General features: G+C 35.4%; 1 protein-coding gene across 2 annotated transcripts in view; it reads left to right on the top strand.

The window, feature by feature from the left end:
- The window catches only part of DCP1B (decapping mRNA 1B), a 54,630-nt gene that overhangs the window by 9,245 nt on the left and 23,359 nt on the right, over positions 1-22,026 (top strand). For both annotated transcript variants that reach the window (XR_011048193.1, XM_068400797.1), the window contains exons 4-5: positions 16,154-16,220; positions 18,417-18,552. Coding sequence is in view for 1 of the 2 variants with exons in the window: in XM_068400797.1 (XP_068256898.1) it covers positions 16,154-16,220; positions 18,417-18,552 (203 nt within the window). In the remaining variant the exon portion in view is untranslated. The remainder of the gene's footprint in view (positions 1-16,153; positions 16,221-18,416; positions 18,553-22,026) is intronic.

Below are 22,026 nucleotides of genomic sequence, written 5' to 3'. Positions count from 1 at the left end.
CCTGCAAGTAGCATTTGTCTTGTAAAGAACATCTTAGTTTGAAGACTATTAGAAGTTTACTTCTGAAGGGAAAGCAGGAGACAAAAGTATTAGAATTTGAGTGATATGTAAAAATGAGTATGTCATGAAAAACAATCTTCTTTTGGATACTATAGTGTCTTTTTTTACCCTGAAATACGTTCTTAGTCTATACTACATTATATATTCTATAATTCAATATTTAAAATCTCTTCTTTCTTCTGAAATGTGTTTTTATTTGAGAATGAAACCAGCATTTGGTGGTTAAATTTACTTGTGTATATATTTAGATTCATCCTTCTGCATATTGACCGATAAACAACTACTTGCTCAATTGTTTCCATTGAGACAGGCAAAATGGATATGCAAGGCTTTGTTTTTATGATGTAATACAGTTTCTGTTTGGTTTTTGGTTTCGGTAAAAGCATCAGTTTAAAATGGAGAGCCTTATTTATCAGCCTCTATCTGCCAACATACAGTATCTGGTCCAATAACAAAAAAAACACAACAGGATGAACAGAGTAAATTGAAATGTGTATTCAATTGATTATTCCTGAAATGCTCATTGGTCTCTTTGAATTTTGAAACAAATACATTTAAATGTTCTTAACTTCATTCAGTTTGTATTATTTTTCTCTAAATTTGGTAGTTTGCTGATTCAGAAATATTACACGGCTTTCTGTTGCTGCATCATTGAGCAAAACACGATGCTTTTGTCACAGATGAATGACTTAAAAACAATTTTTCTGAGGTTAAGTTTGATTGCAAAATTATTTTTCTGGCCTGCTAGAACCTGCATGTTTTGTTGAAGAAAATATTTCTATAGTTTAAAACTCTTTGAAACATATCAATTTGGAATAAAAGTGTTTGAAAAGTGAAAGCTTTGAAAATTCAAAGTAATTTTGGCAGAAGGGCCTTGCCCTCATTAGAGGTATGTTCTTCTCAGCCGGTTGCTTGCTAAACAGATTTGGCTAAAGCTTTTTTTTAAAAGCCTGCCTAGACTGACTACTGCCATTTGTTCAGAATACAAATGTTTGTGGTTTACCTGAGGTTCTGTCCTTGGAGACATGTTCGTCTCAGAGAAACAAACAAATCGCTCCTCCTCCTTCCCATTCCACCTTTTCTCCTTTAATCAGCATTATAAAAATTCATCATGCATCCAGCAAGACAGAAACAGCAGCAGAGGTCACGATTGTCTTCCCTGGATGTTATTGACCTTAAAGTGAATCCTCAGTTTTGCTGAGAGCGTTTGAATGCTAACACTGTTAAGCATAGATATTACTTTCCTTTTTTTAATTTTAAAGGAGAATATACATACTGAAAATACATTAATGTTGTAGTAAGAGTTGATTCTAAACCCACAAAATTAAGGTTGACTTTCAGACCGAATGAGCTTTGTCATGTTCAATGCATTCTTTTTCGAAACCTGTTTTACGGTTTGTGTCCAACTTAATGATTTTATAGTTTGTCATATGCCAATTTTCTTGAGAGAAGAAAATAAACAGGAGCAGGAAGAAAGTTGCTTATCAGATGCATAGTGATGATAATTTTTTTTCTCATGTGGGATGCTCTCTAGCACTCAGTTTAGTGACTTACTTGTACCTACACTCAGAGATTATCTGTTCTTAGACCAGTTTATAAAAGCATATATAAAAGCATTACTAATTTCCTACTACAGTTCCCATATAGTTCATCCATTTGTGTCCTATACTTCAATCTACTAATGATTTTAATGTGCTTAGAAGATGGTAAAAAGTGCTTCAGAATGTCAAGAAAAATAATAAACTGCTCCTTGGAAATGGTATAGATATCAATTTACATTTTTATACATAAAACCATAAAATATATACATTTATATATTAGATTTTGTGCTTTCTGTCTCTCATTTTAATGTAAAGGATGCCTAAAAATCTTTAATGCTTGCCTGTCAATATAAAAATTGTATTGTAACTTGATGGCACAACTAAACACTATTTTGCAGTCAGGTGTGGATGGACATGGAACAGTGCTGGCTGAAGGCAGGTGATTTTTAGGATTGGGAATCATAAGCTTGCTGTCTACTGGTTAACTGGCTTGTCTGTTCTGCAGTATACAACCTGATATGTCTGTTTTTGAAGTCTAAACTCTGCTTGAGTCTATGGAAGTAGCATTGCATTTTTAATGTAGTGAAAGGAACAGGATAATTTGGTGTAGAGTCAAGAAGTATGCATATATGCAAATTACTGTAAAAAAAAAAATTGAGTTGAAAAGTGTGATAGAATATACTTTTCTGTGGTAACTTTTAGTTGATCATAATTTCTTCTTTTCCTAACTCTTTATCTTACTGAAGCTAGCCCTATTTTGAGCAGCAGACTGGACTAAATGATCTGCAGAGGCCCCAACCAAACTAAATTCTTAATGTGATTCTAGGATTAGCAGCTATTGATTAATTCTTCTTTAGGGTGTTGGGATTTTTTGTGCTTATTGTGGAGAGTAAATGTAGTTCTCTGATTTAGGTTTTTGGGGTTCAAATAAAAAAATTAAAGCAGAGGAAGAACTGTAATATCCCCTTTTTGTTTGTTGTTTTTAAAGCAAAATTGTTTGTACTGGTAGGTACTTATAAAGCTTTTTTCCAAGGCTGCCTTATTATTTATGCTTTCCTTGAAACTAAATACAGTATATGTTTTTCAGTGGAAATTGTACATGCCAGTTGTGAAGGCTTCAACATTAAGATACAAGTTTTGATGAGTAAAACCATGTCCCTTGTCACCTCACCCAGTTCAGCACAAAATATTTCTATTCAGACTTTCCTAAAAGGATATTTTTGTTGTTTCTTCCTCACTGTTCCTACCCTGAGGATTTGGTACCAGTTGTGGAAGTCTTTGAGCAAAGCAAGCAATTCAGAATGCTTTGCATTTGTAAAGTGGCTTTATAACGGTAGCAGGTTTTGCAACTGTAACCGTGATGACTGCAGGCATCTTTGTGCTCTAATTATGTGTTTCTGTTGTGTGATGAAGGTGGATAAAAAAAAAAGGTTAGGAAAAGAAGAGCAGTATTCCTAACATAGGTTTTCAGTTATGTGGAATAATGGAGTCAAATCTGAAAGTCAGAGAAACTGTATGTCATGTGAGAAGAAACAGGCTAAGGAGCTACGATAACAAAGCTATGGAGTTTTTTGATGACTGGTAATTATTTTGTGTATGGTGGAACTGTATCCTTGACTGGGCAAAAAAAAATGGTAGGAAAAGTATATGGAATAGTATTAAAAGCATGTATCAAGCATCCTGCAGTTGTGGATGAGTTTCTGTATAGAATGGAAAGAGTATAATACTGCGTATATCTGCTAGACACAGTCTTTGTTTCCCATTTATGGATGTCGGCATATAAGAAACGTATTAGCTTGTCTGGACGTTTATTGCTGAGAGCGTACTGCCAGCACTGGGAATTCCGGACATCTTTTCAAGATAAGATAGGCATATGATGCAGTAAAGCTCAAGAGTTCAAGTTGGAACAGATAATTTTTTTTAAAGAGGTTATTTTCATGTGACTACCTGTATACCCTCTACTTCATACACACCTCCTTGTATAGCATAAAATGATAGATGTTTCCAGATCAGTGTAAATATGTACATGAATGCCTGTATATTTCTTCTGCAAATGAAGATATTACAGAGCTAGTTGTTTTTTAAAAATCTCTTGCATAACCCCCTTTTCAGATTAGTCCCTTTACACGCACACATGGGCATTTAATATTTCGAGCTTTTGTATGTTTTAAACTTCTTACCCTCTTTGTCTACCAAAAAAAACCCCTTTTTGTTTCTTGTTTCTTATACTTAAATGCTTTTTTTTTTTTTGCTTTCATGTCAAAGTGGAGGTGGGAAAGCTATATTCATTAGATGCTCAAAAGACAATATATTACAAGAGAAGCCGTCCATCTACTTAACTCCACAGATTTGAGAATTACCAGAATTATCTCAGTCCTGTGGTAGTGTGATCATACATACAGGACTTCACAGTACATTATTCCAAACTATTACTATAAGTTATTAGTGTAGTTACATACATTATACAGACTGTTCTATTTAAATAGAAAGGAAATACTTATCCCAGCAGGTAGATACCAGTACAGTTTGCGTGCACACGACTGGGTAATGTTGTCTTACCTCCAGGTTTGATGTAGAAGCAGTTAAGCTGAGTTTCATGCACCAGCTTCCCCTTATACTTCGTTTCAGGTTCCCCTGGCTGGTGGCTGGGTAGCGGGTGATACGCTTGGCGAACAAAGGCTTGAAACATTTTAAAATTCCAAGGAGCGTTAAAACAGCTGAACCTTGAGTATATTTTCTGTATTTAGTAAAGGTAAATTCCTTTTAGTCAATTGTTTCTTACTTTAGAATTCTTTTATGTAATAGCCTGGTACAGAAGTTAAAACGTGAATATTGCTTTAAGCTACTGACAACTTGGTCTTTTAATCTAGAAACTATTTTCCAGCTCTTTGAAACCTCTGCAGTATCTCTTGCATTATCCTTCCTTTCCTTGCTCTTCACTCCTAATCCTTTTCTTGTCCTCTGTGCCTTATACTCAGTTGGAGCCTTCTCCTCCCCCTGTGGTTTTTCAGGAAAACTTGGATTGAGAAGTGAAGATAATGGGCGCCATCCACCCGTCAGCTCATCACCTCACCTCACCATGACGATCTCTGGTTTCTGTATATCAGCACGGACTTCTCTGATAATATCCTCTTGTGTTTGAAAAAAATAGGTTTGTCTAGTAGGAGGTGTACTTCACTCCTGACATAGCCAGAAAACTTCTCTTGGAATGTGAGCTTGCTCACTCACAGTCTTTTATAAGAGTGTATATATAAAAAAATATTTGTAACCTCCTCTCAAAACATGGAAGATAAATATGTGAGCAAGTGTATCCCACAGTGCATATACAAGCTGCTCACTTCTGTCTAGGACTGATTTAATACAAGCTCTTGAGTGCCTCATCAGCTCTCTCTTCGTCAAAACAAGCCTTAAATCGGCAGTAAACAATACTTTTCAATTACAGGAGGAAAAAAGAAAGAAACCCTTCTCAAGTATAAGATAGCATACCCTTTAAAGGACAAGGAATGTGTTCTATACAGAAACACGGTGCAACTGTTCCCGTGGAATTCCACTAAGGCTGCAAATGCCGTGTTGCTTTTTTTCTCTTAACTGACGTACAAACTAGTAACAGCATTGGGCTTAATATTTGCTATCCGCTGTGCTTTAATGGTTGTGGCTGCAGTCCAGATGTTGGTTTTGCTATGCAGAGCTTGCTTTAATAAAATTTAATAAAATATAAACTCTTCATATCATAATGTATTGCTTAAAATCTGTCTTTAAAAAAAAAATAGATTTTACCTGCTGGCTTCATTATTTTGGACATACATACTCCTAGGTCTTTTGGAGCCTGTTTCAATAATCCTTTTGCATAGCAGAGAGATTATTTATACGAATAAAACCAACCAGAGATCCTGTAGCCAGGGGAAAAAAAAATGTAAGTAAGTGATGTAAGACACATGCTTCAGGTCAGAAGTCAACAATAAGGGGACTAGGAAGATTCTTCCTGTGAATCATCTGGTGCTGGTCATTGTCTTAGACCGGATATGGACTTTCAGTTTGATGAGCTCCACCAACTCTTTTGTCTCTGTCAAACAAACTGCTTTTCTGTAAAATTTCAGTATTATTTGCTTAGCAACATAGAGTATTAAATCCTCTACACAGGAATGTGTAGCATCTCTCAATGAAGAGGTTCATATATTTCATAATAATTAGAAAAGGAGAGAAATAACATTGGATTTTTATGTAGGGCATCATATGCCTTCCTGCAGTGCTTTGCTTCCTTTTTTTTTGTGGTCATCTCTCCTCTGTTTTTATTCTAGTTTCAATCACGTGAATATTTTGTACATGTCTCTTTCAAACAGAAAACGAAGTAGAGGTTCAAATTTGCACCAAAAGAGCTAAAAGCAGAAGGAGGGGAGAGATGGAGGAAGCAGAACATGATTACTGATATGTTTTATTCCTGAAGGATTATGCATGAGCTAGTAAAATACTGCTGACTTCTGAAGCAAAATGAACTATGCACTTTAACTTTCTGTGTGAAAATAATGCAATTGCTGTAATGAAAATCGCCCAATGCAAAATTCCAGATTTTTATTTGAATCGAAATGTACCTCTATTCTATATTCAGGGATTAAAAATTGCAGGGTAACCTCCCAGTGCTGCTATTGTGAAATGTCTAGCTGCTAATATAAAATGAATTTGATAAATGTGTTCTTTTCTGGTGGATTACAGGTTTAAAACAAGGAAACGCTTACTGCTTAAATTGCATTTTCTTGGTGACAAACCTGATCTCAGCAGTATGTTCTGTTTCTCCCTCTGTACATATACCCACACAGAATGTCGTGTGTGCAAGAAGATAGAAAAGTCAGTAAACTGCTAATTTTTGTAGTAATCTGAACACAAACTTCAATAGTTAAAATAAATTTTAAGAAGATATACAAATACGTTAAAAAAGAATTACAGCAATCAAATGAAAAAAGCAATAAGGTAGATCAAAGAGGTGGTATTTGTATCTTCGTGAAAGAAATTACTAAATTGCAACTTTCACGAGAAAAGAGTAGATCATAAAATATATTTTATACATTTTTATGAATACTTTAAATTTTTAACTTAATTTAATTCTAATACTAAAATATTAAATTAAGATCCTTCAGTTTTCAAGCATGCAAAAATGCAGTGGCCATATGTGAATGATGAAGGGTCCAAGGTGCAGCCACCTCCCAAAATTTCACAGCATGAACCTAGCCACAGCTGGAGTAAACCTGTCACTGTTTGCCTGTCATTATGTGAGAACAGCGAAGGTCTTTTCAGTGCCCATGAAATTGTATTGTATCACTAAAAATCATACGTACTTAAAAATTTCCAACAGCAACTCTAGAGATAAGCAGATGTTATTGAAGACAATGTAACAGCTGACGATAAGGGAAGGAATGGCTACAGAGTAGTAGAGGAGAGGTTTTTAATGAGTTGAATATAATATGTTAACAGCTGTGGCAAATCAATAAAAGCAAATATGTAAGATATGCTGTAAATATGAACTAAATGTTTGAAATTTCAGGAAGAGCAGTTGACTTTGCCTATTTCTGTGTGGATTTTTTTATTCTTTTTCTAACCATTTCAGAAATAGAGAAGAGATGTAGGAAAAATGAAGCATTGCCTGCCTCCAAAATGATGGCATGTACAGAGTATACAAGTGGAAAAATACAAAGTTTGTTTTTTTTTTTTAAATTCTGCTAATCTTATGGTATTTTGTAGTTGTTACTTGCTACAAGAACAAGTATATATATATACAAGCAACTTAGACTTTTGTTGTTACAGGTTAAGAACTTAGGCCAGATCTGCAAATGTATTTCCATTACTTAGGATCTGAAGGTATGCAATGAATAAATAAGAGGTGAGATCACAACAGTCAGAATTAGAAACATCATCTATAGTTATGGTTGCTTATTTTCTTCATGAAGCCCTTTTTAAGATTGTTCATAATTTTGTGGGAGTTAAACCATTTGGAGTGACAGCTTATCAGACTGATTATAATAAAAATTTAGGTTTCAGGAAAAAATAACATAAAATAACATGCTATTGAACACCTATATGAGGTTAAAATGGTCTTCCTTCTTTTTTTCCTTATTTTCTATTTTACTGAAAAAAAGGGCATCGTCAGAGTTTGGGAAAGAAATTGACCTTGAACTTTACTATAGCTCTGGAATTGGAGATATACTTTGACTTTTGGCAGGTATCTGAGAGATGCACTTTAAAAATCATTGGGAACATACTCTTAGATTTGACTAAATTATAAATGAAAACCATGATGTTCATGATGAGTCCTCTACCAACCGCGTACGTCACATACAGTAGAGCAGGCTTTATCCCCACAGGACTAGAAGCCCAGATACTCCACAAGAAGCATAACAGAAGCTGCTGCTTTTCTTAACCTAATGCAAGGCAGGATGGAAATAAAAAGGCTGGAAATTGAGAAGGTGAAGGCAGCTCTCCTTCCTATTCTTTAAAATAAAAGCAAACTTCTTTTTACCTCTGGGTTGGAAAGGCAATGTGGTCCCCTCCTCCTTGACTGAGGAGAGTTCTCATTGCTTTTAGCTACTAGGTACGATGTGATGTGCACAGAATCAAGAAAAGAGCGTGGTTTCTAGTTTAATCTCTTCCACTTGTGATAGTGTTATGTTAGTGTAAGCTTTTCTGCTAATAGAAGTTACGGATATATATTTAGCCTACATATGTGTAATGGCATTTTTGTGTTAGGTTCAGATGATTCCTGTAGATCAGGGCCTGGCTTCATTTCAGTGCATTGAAGACATGTTTTATGGTTTGCTGTAGAAAGTTAGCAGAGAATATAGAGCACTGGTAAGCTAATACAGGTAATAGTTTCAGATGTTGAGGAGTTATGTTTCTTTTCCACTGAGCCATTCTCTGATTGAATTTTTTTCACAGGAAGGATGCTTTTGCTGACTCAGGATATTTGGATTTAGTTTTTAGCCTTGCTGCAGACTTCTTCACTTACCTTTCTAAAGTCAGTGTCTTATCATTTTTCTATATCAAAAATGGAATAGTACTTTTACTCACAATTTGTTTATCTTAATACCTCTTCACTTAGCTTTTACACTCCTTGAGTGAGACTGTTTAATCGTTTCCATTACAAAAGGCAGTGGAGCTCCAGTCTGATGTGGACGTTTCAGAAGTCTATTGTGAAATAGGAATGAGAACCACTTGTTATTTAAGAACAACTTACAAATAAGAACAATAAAGGATTTATTAAGAACAACTTGTTATTTAAGAAATTGATAGTCTGGCGTCTACAGACTTCCTGACTTAATTTCAGTGTCACGCATCATCATGATTTAAAAATTATTTGGAACTGATGATGCAACGGCAGAGGATGTGACTGGAAAACCAGTGGTGGGGGAAAAAAAAATAAGTGCTCTAAGCCAGATGGATCATAACATAGATGCTATTCCTGTGTCGTGACTAAAAATTTCTTGTAGCATCAACAGAATGCAATTTTAAGGGAAAACTTGCAAATTCAGTTTGCCTTTGGGCTCTTTTCCAAAAAGTAAAGAACCTGCTGATGGACTCTCATATCTGCTGAGCTTTATGGAAATAAATGGATCAATGGGCTTTAAAGTTTCCTACAATACTAACATAACTTTAGCTTTGAGGCTATTTAAGAGGCATTCTAGTGAGCCAATCTTGTTTGTCTTGATTTTTTTTCATAAAGAATTTCTGATAAATTTTGATTAAAAATCTGCCTGAAGTCAGGCTATCACAGTAGAGCCACCGGTATGATATAATAAACAATCCACCATCTCTTAGTTGTCCCTATTTTGCCTCATGAAATCAGAAATATTTGCTGGCTCTATCTGGAAGTCTGCAAACTGGTCACCCAACTTTCGTGACGGGTAGAAGACAGCAGGGATATTTCAGGGTCCATCCTATTAACAAAAAATTGTTTCTTATGTTGATTTTTAAGGCATAGTTCCAGGCACAATTAAACAGATGGTGGTGAGGAACCTATTCTTGACTTCAGTAGTGTTGCCAATCATTGCCCACTCTCAAATCATCTGCTTCTTGGGAAAGGGGTTTTGAGGGGCTGTTGCATTTTGTTGGGGTTTTTGTTGTTGTGTATTTTCTTGTTATTTTTGGATGGGTTTTTTTAACGAACATTGCTTGAAAGTTCCCTCCTCACTTGAATTTGTCTGGTCAAGCTGAAAACCATCTCTTTCACTTTTCATCTTTGATCATCGGTTTGCATTAAGATGTTTCTGAGCAGGATTTTTTCCCTTTAATGACTGGCTTTTTTTCCTTCTTGTTCATGTATAAGATTTTAAATGTTTGAAATAATGAAAATACCAAGTCATCATTTTCCCTGTCTATATTAAAAATTCCCAAAGTAAATGGATCAGGAGCATTATCAACCTTTAAATGAAAGAACAAATGTCTGATGATTTAACAGGTTGGGTTTTTTCAGCAGCTTTTTAGGAATTTAAGTTAAGCTCATTTCAAAATACAGGGTTTTGTTGTTTGAAAAACTCTTACCTTGCTTCAGTTTCTTGGCATTTTTGTGCCTGGGACATCATAAAAATTTTGTTTCCCCTCTAAGAATTTCCAGAAATAGCAGGATATATCTAAGCTGAATTTCCATTATTTAGAAACAAGTACATGTTTTATATATATTTTGTGTTGTGCTGCTTTACACAATGTAGAGAAGTAAGAGGCCTAAAGGTTCCAGTCCTGTTGATGAGCCATATCACTATCAATATGGTATAATAGGATGAAATTTAATTTTTTTCTAGTGTTCTGGTTTTAAATACCTAAATAGCTAAGCAAAATGTTGTGTTTGAAAGAACTTTAAGACTACAAAGAACCAAAAGAACTTTAAGCCTCCTAAACTAGCAAATACCAAAATTTAGGTTGCTTGTGCAATCTCTCTTTTTTGCTTATGGAATTTTAAATTATGTGATCGTCTTCTTTTGCAATAAGGACTTTGTTTCAGTCATCAGATAGTCTGAATGGTATTCATATAAAGAGCAGCTACTCAGTACTCTGTTTTTTCCTCATTACTGATATGTGGGCCTCTTGCTTTGTTATATACCACTGAAGTTCTATACTAGGGATAGAACTATTAATTGCTATTTTCTTCTTGTTTTCTGTGATACTAATCGGTATAATAGTTGATAACTTGTGAATAAGCTGAACTGTTGTACCTTGCTCAGATTAGAAGTATTGTTCTTCCCATTTTACAAACTGGGATCCTAGGGCAGCGTAGTTACAATTAGAGAGATCAATTAAATGCAGGGTGTCTGACTTTACTCGGGCCTAATTTTTCCAATATATTTATCATTCATATGTTCAAAAACACTTCTTACAGACTTCGACTGTGATTATAAGTAGCTGGTGTTTTTGCAGGTCGTGCACTCAAGTCTTACAGCTGGGTCTAGGATCTCAAACAAACCCTGGGAAATGAAACATACACAATCAGCGTCAGCACTTAAGATGACATTTCACAGCTTGCGTATCATTACCTAATATCTCTGGGGCAGTGTCAGAGATGGAATTCAGCTTTCCAAGATAGCGTGCAGCTGCCTTAGCTACAGGTTTTTTATATCTTCTTTACTTTGTCACAGTCCTGTCTTGCCTTATGCCGCAGAGCAGGATGTAGAGCTTCAATAGGCAAGTCTCCTTCACTGCTTGAGCCTGAGCAAAGTGGAAGGGAACATAGTATGCTTGTATCGTAATTGTAAAGACGCTATCATGGACAAAGGGATCACATTTGCATTGGAGTAGAAGAGCATGAAATTAACATGGCATGCTTTAACTCATGTTTTAAATTAAGAACTCGTAGATTAAAAATTATTATTGTGGATATAACCTACTTTGGTTCTTTTTTCAATAGGTGCTGTAAAATGGAGGCTGCAATATTCTAAAAAGTAATAGAAAAAGAAATGCAGGCATTGGTAGTTTGCTGAATAGTCAAATATTACATAAATGATAGATAGCAAAAAGAAAAGATGACCAACGTAAAGGAGTCTGGCTACCTTGTGAGATGTGTGTAGAAAAACTGCATTTTAATATAGCCAAGTGTGGATTTACATATTCAGGAGCAAAAGTCTAGACCATACGTAGGGAATAAAGTACCTTAAGAAGCATGATATCAAGAATAAAACATGAAAGTTGCAGAATCATTTTATTTATTTATTTTTAATACTAGAAAGTGTAAAACAGCTTCTAGGTACAGGGGAGTCTCTAGTCAGTAGTTATGATATTTCTGTATTTCTTTTTACCAGGGTTAAATACTGTATGCAGTCTGTGGAGCAATAGCTTAAAAATAATGTGTTTCAGGTATGCTGAAACCAAAACTTTAATAATGGAAACATCTATCCAGAAGACAAAAATCTAGTAGATAGAAGTTGAAGCTAGTCAAATGAAGAGTAAAATAAATAATCCTAGAGAAAATGCCTTCTTTTTTAATAGGATATTTAGCATGAATTGTGAAAGTTGATAAGAAATCCTTCATAATAATAATAAATAAATAAATGTTTCAGATTTTGAGAGGTTAGAAATTGTCATCTATAATTCTGGTAGATAGCAGCTGTCACCTTTTGCTTATAAATAGTATCGAGTTGCTCTAGTGTTTGTGAGGACAGAAGAAATCTGTAGCCAAAAAATGAAAATTGTAAGGCGGAAGCTGTAGAATTTGCTCTGATGTTGTGGTTTAAAAATTAAATAATATAATTCCTGAAATTCAATCAGTGAGCTATATTAAATAAGCTTCACAGATTTTGTTAAAATTTTTCGGTTTTGATTTATGAGTAACCTACCTTTTTAAAATTCTAAAAAGACTGGTATCTCTTAATATTTAATAATTTCAATTAGATTATTTAAGTAATGTATTTAGCTTATTCCTATTCAATATTAATTGTATCTTGTTGATTGGATATTGCATTATATCCTCCTAGTTCTGTGCAATCTTGTTAACAACATCATAACTTTGGTGCCTTTTTTTTTTTTTTTTCCTTTAATGTGATCAATTCATTACTAAAACTCAGTCCTTTTAGTAAATGACTTTGGAACTGTCGAAAGTAGGTGAATGGATATGTACCGTCTTGTCAGTACAAAACTAGCTCTCCTTGTTGGGCTTTTGTTAGCTACTTTTCATGTAACTGGCTCACTTGGTCAGCAGAAGGTACTTGACTTTGATTTGTTTATTCTTTTTGTGTTTTTTACAATAATCTCTTCTTGGATAACTTTGCAGCTGAAGCTGGGCCTAAAGGGGTTTAATATTTCCTCTTTTGTGCTGCAGTAGAAGAATTTGCTGTGTGCATCTGCTGTTCAGTGATTCAGTTGTTTAATGATTCATTTTTAACATGCGAACATTTTAGTGAAATTACCACTCTACAGATGATACCGAGATCAGGATTTCCTTTTTGTCAAACAGTCTGATAGAGATGGAAGGCAGATAAAAGTAATTTGTTTAGATTTAATCCTGATAAGACATGCAGTGTTTTCATGCTAGTAGAAAACTTATAGTGAAATTTGTATTGTATGTGTATTTAGTTTTTATTAGTGGAGAGTGTGCCAGGTTCCTAGCTTGACAGTTACAGTTTGTAATCATCTTAGGTTCTTTTGCTGGTCCTGGGTTTTTATATGTTGTCATATAAATACGCATTAAAAAAGATTTTGCCATTTTGTGTTCATCATTAATCAAGAAGATGGCCATTGATACACATTTTTACTACTATTATTTACATTTTTGTTTCCTTAAATGTAGATTATAGCAGAATATACTACTGTAGTATGAATTTATGCCATGGTTACTCCAGGTGATGAGCATCTGATATGAAAACGTATGTTAGCGTACTTTGGATACCAGGCATTTAGGATTTCCACCAAGTTTTTGCCTTCTCACTGGTATATCATTCTCCCATGCATGAAAGAGCTCAGAGTACGTTGTGCTGCAACAAATGGAGCAGCTGTGTGATTATTTCTTAGTATATTTCTGAAGTATTCATCTGTTCTGGAGAGATGGGAGAAGTGTGGAAGGAAGAAGAGGAGGAGGACTGTCCACTTCTGAAAAATTTCACTGCTGAATGGGTGAGCTGTAAGCTCAGAGGATGTTGGGTTTTGGTCTTGGCTTGCTTTCAGCTGTGTTTCCTAGTCTGGGTTGAAAGTACTATTTGACTGAGGTAAGAAAGTGTGTGGGGGTGGGTTTGAAGCTTGGCTAACATCTAGGCTAAAGGTCTCTGGATCTTCAATATCCTTGACTTAAAGCTTTAGTTGAGATGTGATATGTTGTTGGGCGGTGGTTTGGTCTGGTGTGACAGACAATAATTAGTGTCCTTATTCTGTGATCTGAAATGGGTGTGCATTTGTTAGAATTGTATTTCAAAATAATAGTTGTAGTTCTGTAAAATCTGAAGTGATCTTTTATACTGGTAATTAGTTTACTTGTGTTTGTCACTGAGTTGAGGTAAACTAGATTGTTTCTGCTGTTGATTCCAGTCTTTCAGCTTTTAATGGGCAGATGCACTGCAGTATTTCCATGGGACTGTCAGCTTTCAAATTGATCAGATATTCATAAATAGCCTATGACATGTTTGATCAGTTGGTCAAAAGGTGAAGCTGTTTAACCTGTCTTGCGTATTGGTGATGCCACCAGCTGTGGCAGACATAAAAAAAAAAAGAGAGGATAGAGCAGATGGCCAAAGTTTCATCAATACTGTTCTGCATTGGAGATTCTTTTATAACAAAGAAGAATCTTGATAAAACCAAATTTGACTTGTCTGGGGTTTTCAGTCTGGTTACTACATTGTAATATGGACAACAACAAGTTTTCAGATGTGTTTCATCAGAAGTATGTGCAGTTTTGCATAATAGGTCGGTATTTTGGGAATCATTCACACACTTTTCTACAGGTTTGCAGTTTATTATTGGATGCTTACTGGAATGTGTTAGGATATTAATGTTTATTTTAAATGCATGTTTTAATATTAATATCTATGTTACAAAAATGATATTATTTGTGCAGTTCACATCAGTTCTTATGTTGCACATTTGTACAATCACTGATGCATATTATGTTACTTACCTTTTTTTAGGTGAATAATAGAAATCCTCATCACACTCAAAAGTTAATCATAAAAAAGACTGTATGTCTTTTAAAAGTTATTTATTGTATGTCTTGGTTTGTGGGGTTTTTTAGGCTTTTCACCAGTATGCTGTATTAAACAGTTGAACCATTTTTAGCTATATAGAAGGCAACAAATGGCTGAAAATCTGAAAGGGAATGGAAAGAAGTATTAACTTGTGTCTTACAAACAGCTGCGCCTTCATTTTCTTTCCAAACATTAACAAAGCCAACCTGTACTTCGTAAGCCACGGTTTTGGTTCTGTGGAATTGAAGAAGTGATTGCTTTTGGATTCTGCTACTGTAAAGAAATATTGCATGATCAGGGCCAGTGTTGCAATTGTTTTTAAACAGCTACTCAATCCATTAATGCCTCTTTCAAATAAAATCTAGCCTCTACTATGTTTGAAGATGTTAGGAATTGCCATTTCTTAATAAGATTAAGGGAAAACTCTTGGCTGCAGTATGGTAGGAAGGGGAAGGGGAAAGAGACACAGCAGCAGCTGCCTGTTTGCTACCATATCATGTAAAGGGAACGTGGATGTTACACAAGGTTGCAGTGATAGAGAGGGGAAGATCCGTGTTAACCCTTTAGGTGCTTCTCCCTTTCTCTTCGTACGGCAAATTTGTGCCTGAGGTTAAAACTGGGACAGTTCCCATGACAAATGTGAACAAATTGTTTTGAGACAGTGTTGTAGATTTATTCCCAGGCCATCTCACAAGAGCTATGTAACATGGTCGTGAGTGGAAAAAGCTCCCTGTTTATTATGATGGAAGCTTCATTAGCGGTGTGTACATTGAGAATCTTGAACTACTAGTAGATTTAAATCTGTTGTTGCTGTGCAAAGCTGCAGGCACTTACATTAGTGGAAGTCTGAACTTAGGTATAGATTTTCTAATCGTGGGGTTGGCTACAGATAATTACTACTTTGGTGGTGAAAATAATGGGCAACATTATAGGAAATCTGCAGGGAGGCAGAAGTGCATTAGTACTACTCTAACAAGTTTGATGATATATAAGATAGGCCTGAAGGTTGTTGAAAATGAAACAAATCTTGCTTGCTTATATATGTGTGCGACACTACCTGCAGTATACTAGCCCCTGGAGTCTAATGGATATGATATGACAACTGACAAAATTGACAGAGGAAAAAGTTTTAAAGAAAAAAAACCTCTGGTTTAGTGTTCTGAAGAAAAGGATCAAGTACCTCTGCCTTTATTGAAAGTTCAAGAGCTTGTGATTTACATCCTTAGAGATATGCCTTTGATCTTTTTTTATTTTGGAGGATCTGAGGTGTCATTTTTATGTTTATAGATGGGGAAAACATAAGACAGAAATAAATTTAAAAATTCCTTTACAGGTCACTTTTAAATATCTACCAGGTAGAATTGCTGTTTGAGAAGATGCTCATAGTTTGTGTTTGATGTGCATTTACAGTGTCCATATATGGGATTTGGTTTTATGATAAGGAAGAATGCCAAAGAATTGCAGAGCTCATGAAAAAGTAAGTGATGGGTAAACAAGACTTTTTGTGCTTTTTTATGTATGTATTTCTGTACATACAGGCACATTATATTACTAGAATGGTCATACCTTTCTACTTTAAACCTATTTTTATAGACTTTGTTGCAAGTAAAACTGTCAAACACCTGCATTTTGTATAATCAGAAATAAGTCACTGTATTGCAGTACTTTTCGTAATTTGCTGCACAGCTTTCCAGATACATCAGAGTGTAACAGTTCGTCTGCTTTATTTCCTGATGACTCAGAGATCTCTTTGAAGAATTGCATTCTTTAGGGTTTTAATATATTTTTCAGTTTGAGAAGATTTTCTTTTTTAATATTGCTGTTACCTTTTTTTTTCCCCTGGATCCATGTAAGAGCAGGCTATCAAGAAGGCATACTGTAGTAATACAATTTCTGTGGTTTTTGCCCTGTTTCTACATCATGGCTGAGTTGCTGCTTCCTCATTTCTTAGCGATATGTACAAAATTCACTTTGTTTTTGGAATATAAAGCAAGACTTTAGCTTTGAATTCATTTCTTTTATGTACATAATATTATTTTATACATGTTATACAATCTTTAACTTTGCAGTCAAGTCGGGGATTAAAATTTTAAACAGAACTGTATTCTCAGCTGTATTTTAATCTACCAATATCATGGATAGTTTTTTCACTGTCGCTGCTTTCTTCACATGTCCAGGATGGACAGGGCTCATTCTTCTGCTCTGCCCTCTGGTTGGCCTAATGATGGGCTTGTTTGCAATGATCCCTTTCTTATGACTATATTCTGCAGGTTTTCATGTTTGTTTGGAGGGGGAAGGAGCTGAAGTCTTACAGATTTTTATCAACATGTGCAATCTAAATTTTTTAGAGGTATAATGTGGAGGATATAGTAAAGGGACCCAATAGGAACAGGCAGAGATTGGATATACTGATTGCCTGTGGTATATAGGGTTGGACATATCATTGTGTCACTATTCTTTTAAGGGACAGAAGGAGGGATGATGTTGAGCCAGGTCTTTGTCATCCCAAGAAAAGCCATGGGAGGTGGATATAGTCGAGCTGACAACATTAGATACTAACAGAGCACAATGCAAAGGCACTGTCAGACCTGTGAATCTCTCCTTTTCAGGTCATCTGTCCCAGTCTTAACAGCTTCTGTAGCCAGAAGCATGCTGAGGAAGTGACATCAATTTTGATTGCCAAAGTTACCAAGTGCCCAAAAGCCCATTTATGTGCCCTGCAGTACAGGTCCAAACAAGGCTCATCCTCACACATCTCGATCCATAGCAAAGTCCTTTAACTCTTCTACCACTATGTTCCAGATAGGATTAGTTATAAAATACTGGATGGGAAGGTCGTCATGTTTCCTCTATATCTCTTTTTAAAGTAATGCCTGCTGCTTTTCATTTTGCAGTGACAAAACATTGTGAAACACAGACTGTGACAATGGTGGGGGTTTGTTTAGGAGGTTTTGTTGGTTTTGCTGTATATCCTACAGCTCTAAAAGGAGACAGTTATGACCCAAGAAATAATTGATAGGGATGAATTTACAGAAATAAGCAATAAACCCTAGGAAACCCAGGTTTTTGACAGCTAATTTTAGTTAACTAGCTCAAGTTTCAGTTGGTGGTGATTAGGTACTCTCAAACTAGTAATTTACTACAATAAAAACTAGTTTTCAGAGGATTCATGCAATTGTAAACCACATGTAGTCGTTTATAATAGCAGTGTTGCATATACATAAAAAATACCCTGTCGCTCAGCCAGTTGGCTGTGTGTTTTAATTCTCAGCGTTCTACAATAATAATAAAACAGCTGGGGCAGGAAATTGGTCATTTGCTAGTAGTTAATGACTGATTTGTGTGTGTTTGCCATCCTCCACCACTAGCAGAACTGAATAACACTATAAATTCTCTGCTCCTTCTGGGTATAGAAATTGTGACTGAGTTATGGAAATTTTAGTCCATAGACTAGTGTGTTCAAGATTGCAGAAAATTAATCTCATGCCTGGTCAAATTATGTTTTAATATAGATCTATGAATAGAGATTTTTTTAAAACATGTTTTAATGTAGATGGGGGAAAAAAGAAAATATTTGAGTTTTGATTAATTATTGTACAGTAGTTGTGGTTAAATTTTTTATATTTTATCTGGTTTTTGTCTTGTATATTCTCCTCTCACCTCCAACTTTCAGCCTAACACAGCAGGAACAATTCAAAGCACAGCAGGGCACGGGAACAGGAGTGTCCCCAATGATCATGAATTCTGCTAATAACAAAGAAGTGGATATCTTACGAATGCTTACCAAGGCCAAAGATGAGTATACCAAGGTGAGACTTGCTGTCTATAAAAAGAGGACATTTCTTTTTGGCAATACTATGATGCCAACTTGCTTACACTTTACATTTTAAAACATAGAAGGTTTGGTTTGGTTTTTTAAATAGTTTTACTCAAAGTGAAACTCATTTTGGACAGTGTGCACTCTCATTTTGTGTAGAAGTGGCTGGTAGAAAAGTTTTGTCAGAATCTGCTAAAGATTCAAAAGAAATGAATGCCATCAATAAAAACTTCTGAAAGGAGAACATGTATATGATTGATTATTTGTTGAATGCTAGGAGGTAAGAACAAGTATAAATTGGCTTACATTTTGACCCTTAGAGGTCCTGTGCTTATTGCTTATTGAGTAGCACCTGGAAGTTGTGTCCTGTTTCTGGGTGGAGTATTCAAACCTGCTTATAGTTTCTGTGGTTTGTACAAATAACTTCCTTCAGAGAAGACCTTTAACAGTGAAGTTACTGATTTTAATTGTGGTTGTTAGCTACTTTCAAACACTAATGGAAGGAAATGAAAAGGTTGAAATGTAGTATGATTTCAGCCCATGTGCTGCTTTGGTCTTCTGAGGCTTCTAAATAAAGAAGTAACTAATGGACTAATAATGTTCTGTATTATTGAGCAATCAAAAACGTTTTACTTTGGGGAATAAAAATCTAATAAGTTTAACTATTCATATATATGCTGCAAATTGTTACAGAGCCTGCAGGTTCCTACTGCTGTTTCCTGTATTTCATATGTGTTGTCATGCAATAATAAAGCTCGTAAGTGTTCTGAGTCTAGAAATATATGTATCTTAAACATAAGCAATTTAAAGAGAGAAAAAGTTATTTTTCTGAAATGTGGCTCCTACTAAGATCCTCAGAAAGATAACAGCAAACTATTTGAGTTATGGTGAAATGTAGCCATTTTTGTTGTGGTATAGCTTCTTTTGAAGCTTAGGACCTTCATATTTTCTTTAATAGGGATTTAATATATTATAGTGGACAAACACCTCCAAAACCTGGTATCTTTTCTGTGTTTAAATACTGAGTCAGTATCTAGTCTCAGCATAAAGAGCACAATTTGAGACACTATGAAATGTTTAAGCAATTTTCATTAAATAACCTTAAAAATACTGTAAATGGAAAACTGTAAAAATATTAGGCTGTCTTCAGATTCTATGAGAAGGAGGTAATAAATCTGTAAAAACGTTACCTTCCATTTCTACATGAGCACACAGAAAATCAAGATAAAGGAGAGGAAATTCTAGAAGATCTGTTGTTTAAATAATAGGTGTTTGAATTTTTTTTCCTGCAGATAAGATCTTTTGTAAATTTGCTTCATCTTTAATGTTTCTGCATTTAAGTGATTGCTAAGGAAATAGCATGGATACACTAGGATTATCTGACCTCTTAAGAACTGGATATGTGTTTTTTTCTTGTTTTGTTAGTAATATAAAATTAGAAAGGGTGTGATAAATAAAGGCAATGACAACCATTTTTATATTTAATGTCACTATATATCACAGCAGTACTGCTTTTTTGGCTGCTTTATGACATCTACATCCTTGCCAGTGTATGTCTTGTGACTTACAATGCTGATGTAGTGAAATCAGTTGTGAAATATGTTGTTCTCCTTTTTTAATTCTGTGTGGTTTTTGGAGAGGAGGGTGTTTAAAAGTGTTGGAAGCCGTAGAATAAGAACATCAATTTACAAAGCAGCTAAGGAATTTTGTTCAATTTTTAAGTCCTAGGATGAATTTATTTTTTTAAAGAATGTAACTAACTTTGAAGGGTGTATCTTATCCCTAAATTATGTTACACATTTAGAGGTTACATGAAAAATAAAATACATAGCCTCTCCCCTCCTTTTTTTACTAATGGAGCTTTAAGTTGCTAAACCACTAAAGTATTTTTTGAAAAATGTACTTCTAATGCACACTTGCCTTTTCTTGATCTCTGGTAAGAAGAAGTGGTATTAGCAGACCTCATAATGATAGCTGGGGAGATAAACAGTTGAAGAGCTGCTGGGGATCAGAACGAAGAATGGCAAAATGTTTTTCTCTTTAACCACTGTGTCTTGTACTACAAGACAAGCTCTGGTTTTAGCTCTGTGCTGTGCAGTTTTTCTATAGCATCTACCCATTTACCACGCTGTCTTTGGTCTATTAAAGTTCAGATTAGGGGGACATCCTTTGTCTAGTTGATGTGCCCCAAATAACTGAAGCTTCCATCTTCATTACTTCATTACACACAACCATTTGATAACAACGTAATATCTGGTAACGAGCAAGTGTGGTTTCTCTGTTCTCTACTTCTTCTGTTTCTGTTCTTTGACTGCTTCTTCACTGTCTTTCAGCAAAATATTCCCATGATATTGCCCTGCCCAAACAGGAATATAGTTTCTAAGTTTTCAGGTGCTTTAGCTTTCGGTTTGTTAACTGTATGAAAGGCTTGATAGTAGGATCCAGAAGGCCTAGCTTTCCTGACGGCACTGTGCCATACTTAGCCTGGATGATGCAGCGTCTACGCTACTATTCTTAAACAGTCTGAATTGTTTCTGTATGTCTCATTTAAGCAGGGCTCTGACTGGAAATCCTTTCTGGTACTGCTCTTTTTGAGACAGTTCTTGTCCTCCTTAGCCCCTCTCTTCTGCAGAGCACCTTGTACACTTTCATGTGACTGTTCATTAATGTCGTCTTGTGGCTGTTTTACATCAGCTAGGTAGAAATCCCCAGTTTCCAGGGCTTTTTAGCTCTGCGCTCAAGCTCTGACAACTTCAAAACTTCCTCACTTTCAGCATAGCCATCTATTTACAAAGCTATTCTAAGTTCCATCAGGTCTTGGCTGGCCTTCTCTCCTTGTATTGGATCTTCTAGCATCTCCTTCTTGTACTTGATAGGTCTTTGCAGCTCACATGTCTCTAAGTCAGGTTTTTCCTGCAGAGCATGAGATTGAGATGTGACATGGTATTTGCTTTAGGAGAACTGCAGTACTGAGGTACCATGCTTGTCCATTGTTTGTTTCCTTCAACAATGTTCTGTTCAGTTTGAGCTTCATATTGCACAGGTAGACTATGAAATCTCACAACACAGAGCAGTTGTTTGCCTCAGATGTCTCTCACTATACCAAACTTGCCTAAAACATCCTAAGTGGTGGTCTTGTTCTTTTTTATTGACGTTCACCACATATATCTGTTTTTTCCAGTGTTGCTTAGCATTTCTTTGACTTGATCTTAGAACCTTTTGATTTCTTATGCATCTTTTGTAGGAGCGTAGCTTTGAACAAGACACATGACTAAAGGACAGACTTGTGAAGCAAGATGTAGTAATCATCAGATGTCGTGGGTGATAAGTACTCTTCTGGTTCTATCACTAAAGAGCATGGTGACATTTCTTTCATGTTGCTTTTTGCTGTTTGATGGTGATGGCATCTAGTATCTTCTTTGCCTGTCCATCTGACAGTTGCTTAAAATGTCATGCTGGTGCTTCT

This window comes from Nyctibius grandis, chromosome 5 (genome assembly GCF_013368605.1).
Source record: "Nyctibius grandis isolate bNycGra1 chromosome 5, bNycGra1.pri, whole genome shotgun sequence".
NCBI lineage: Eukaryota > Metazoa > Chordata > Aves > Nyctibiiformes > Nyctibiidae > Nyctibius > Nyctibius grandis.
This window is presented reverse-complemented; position numbering and strand designations above follow the sequence as displayed.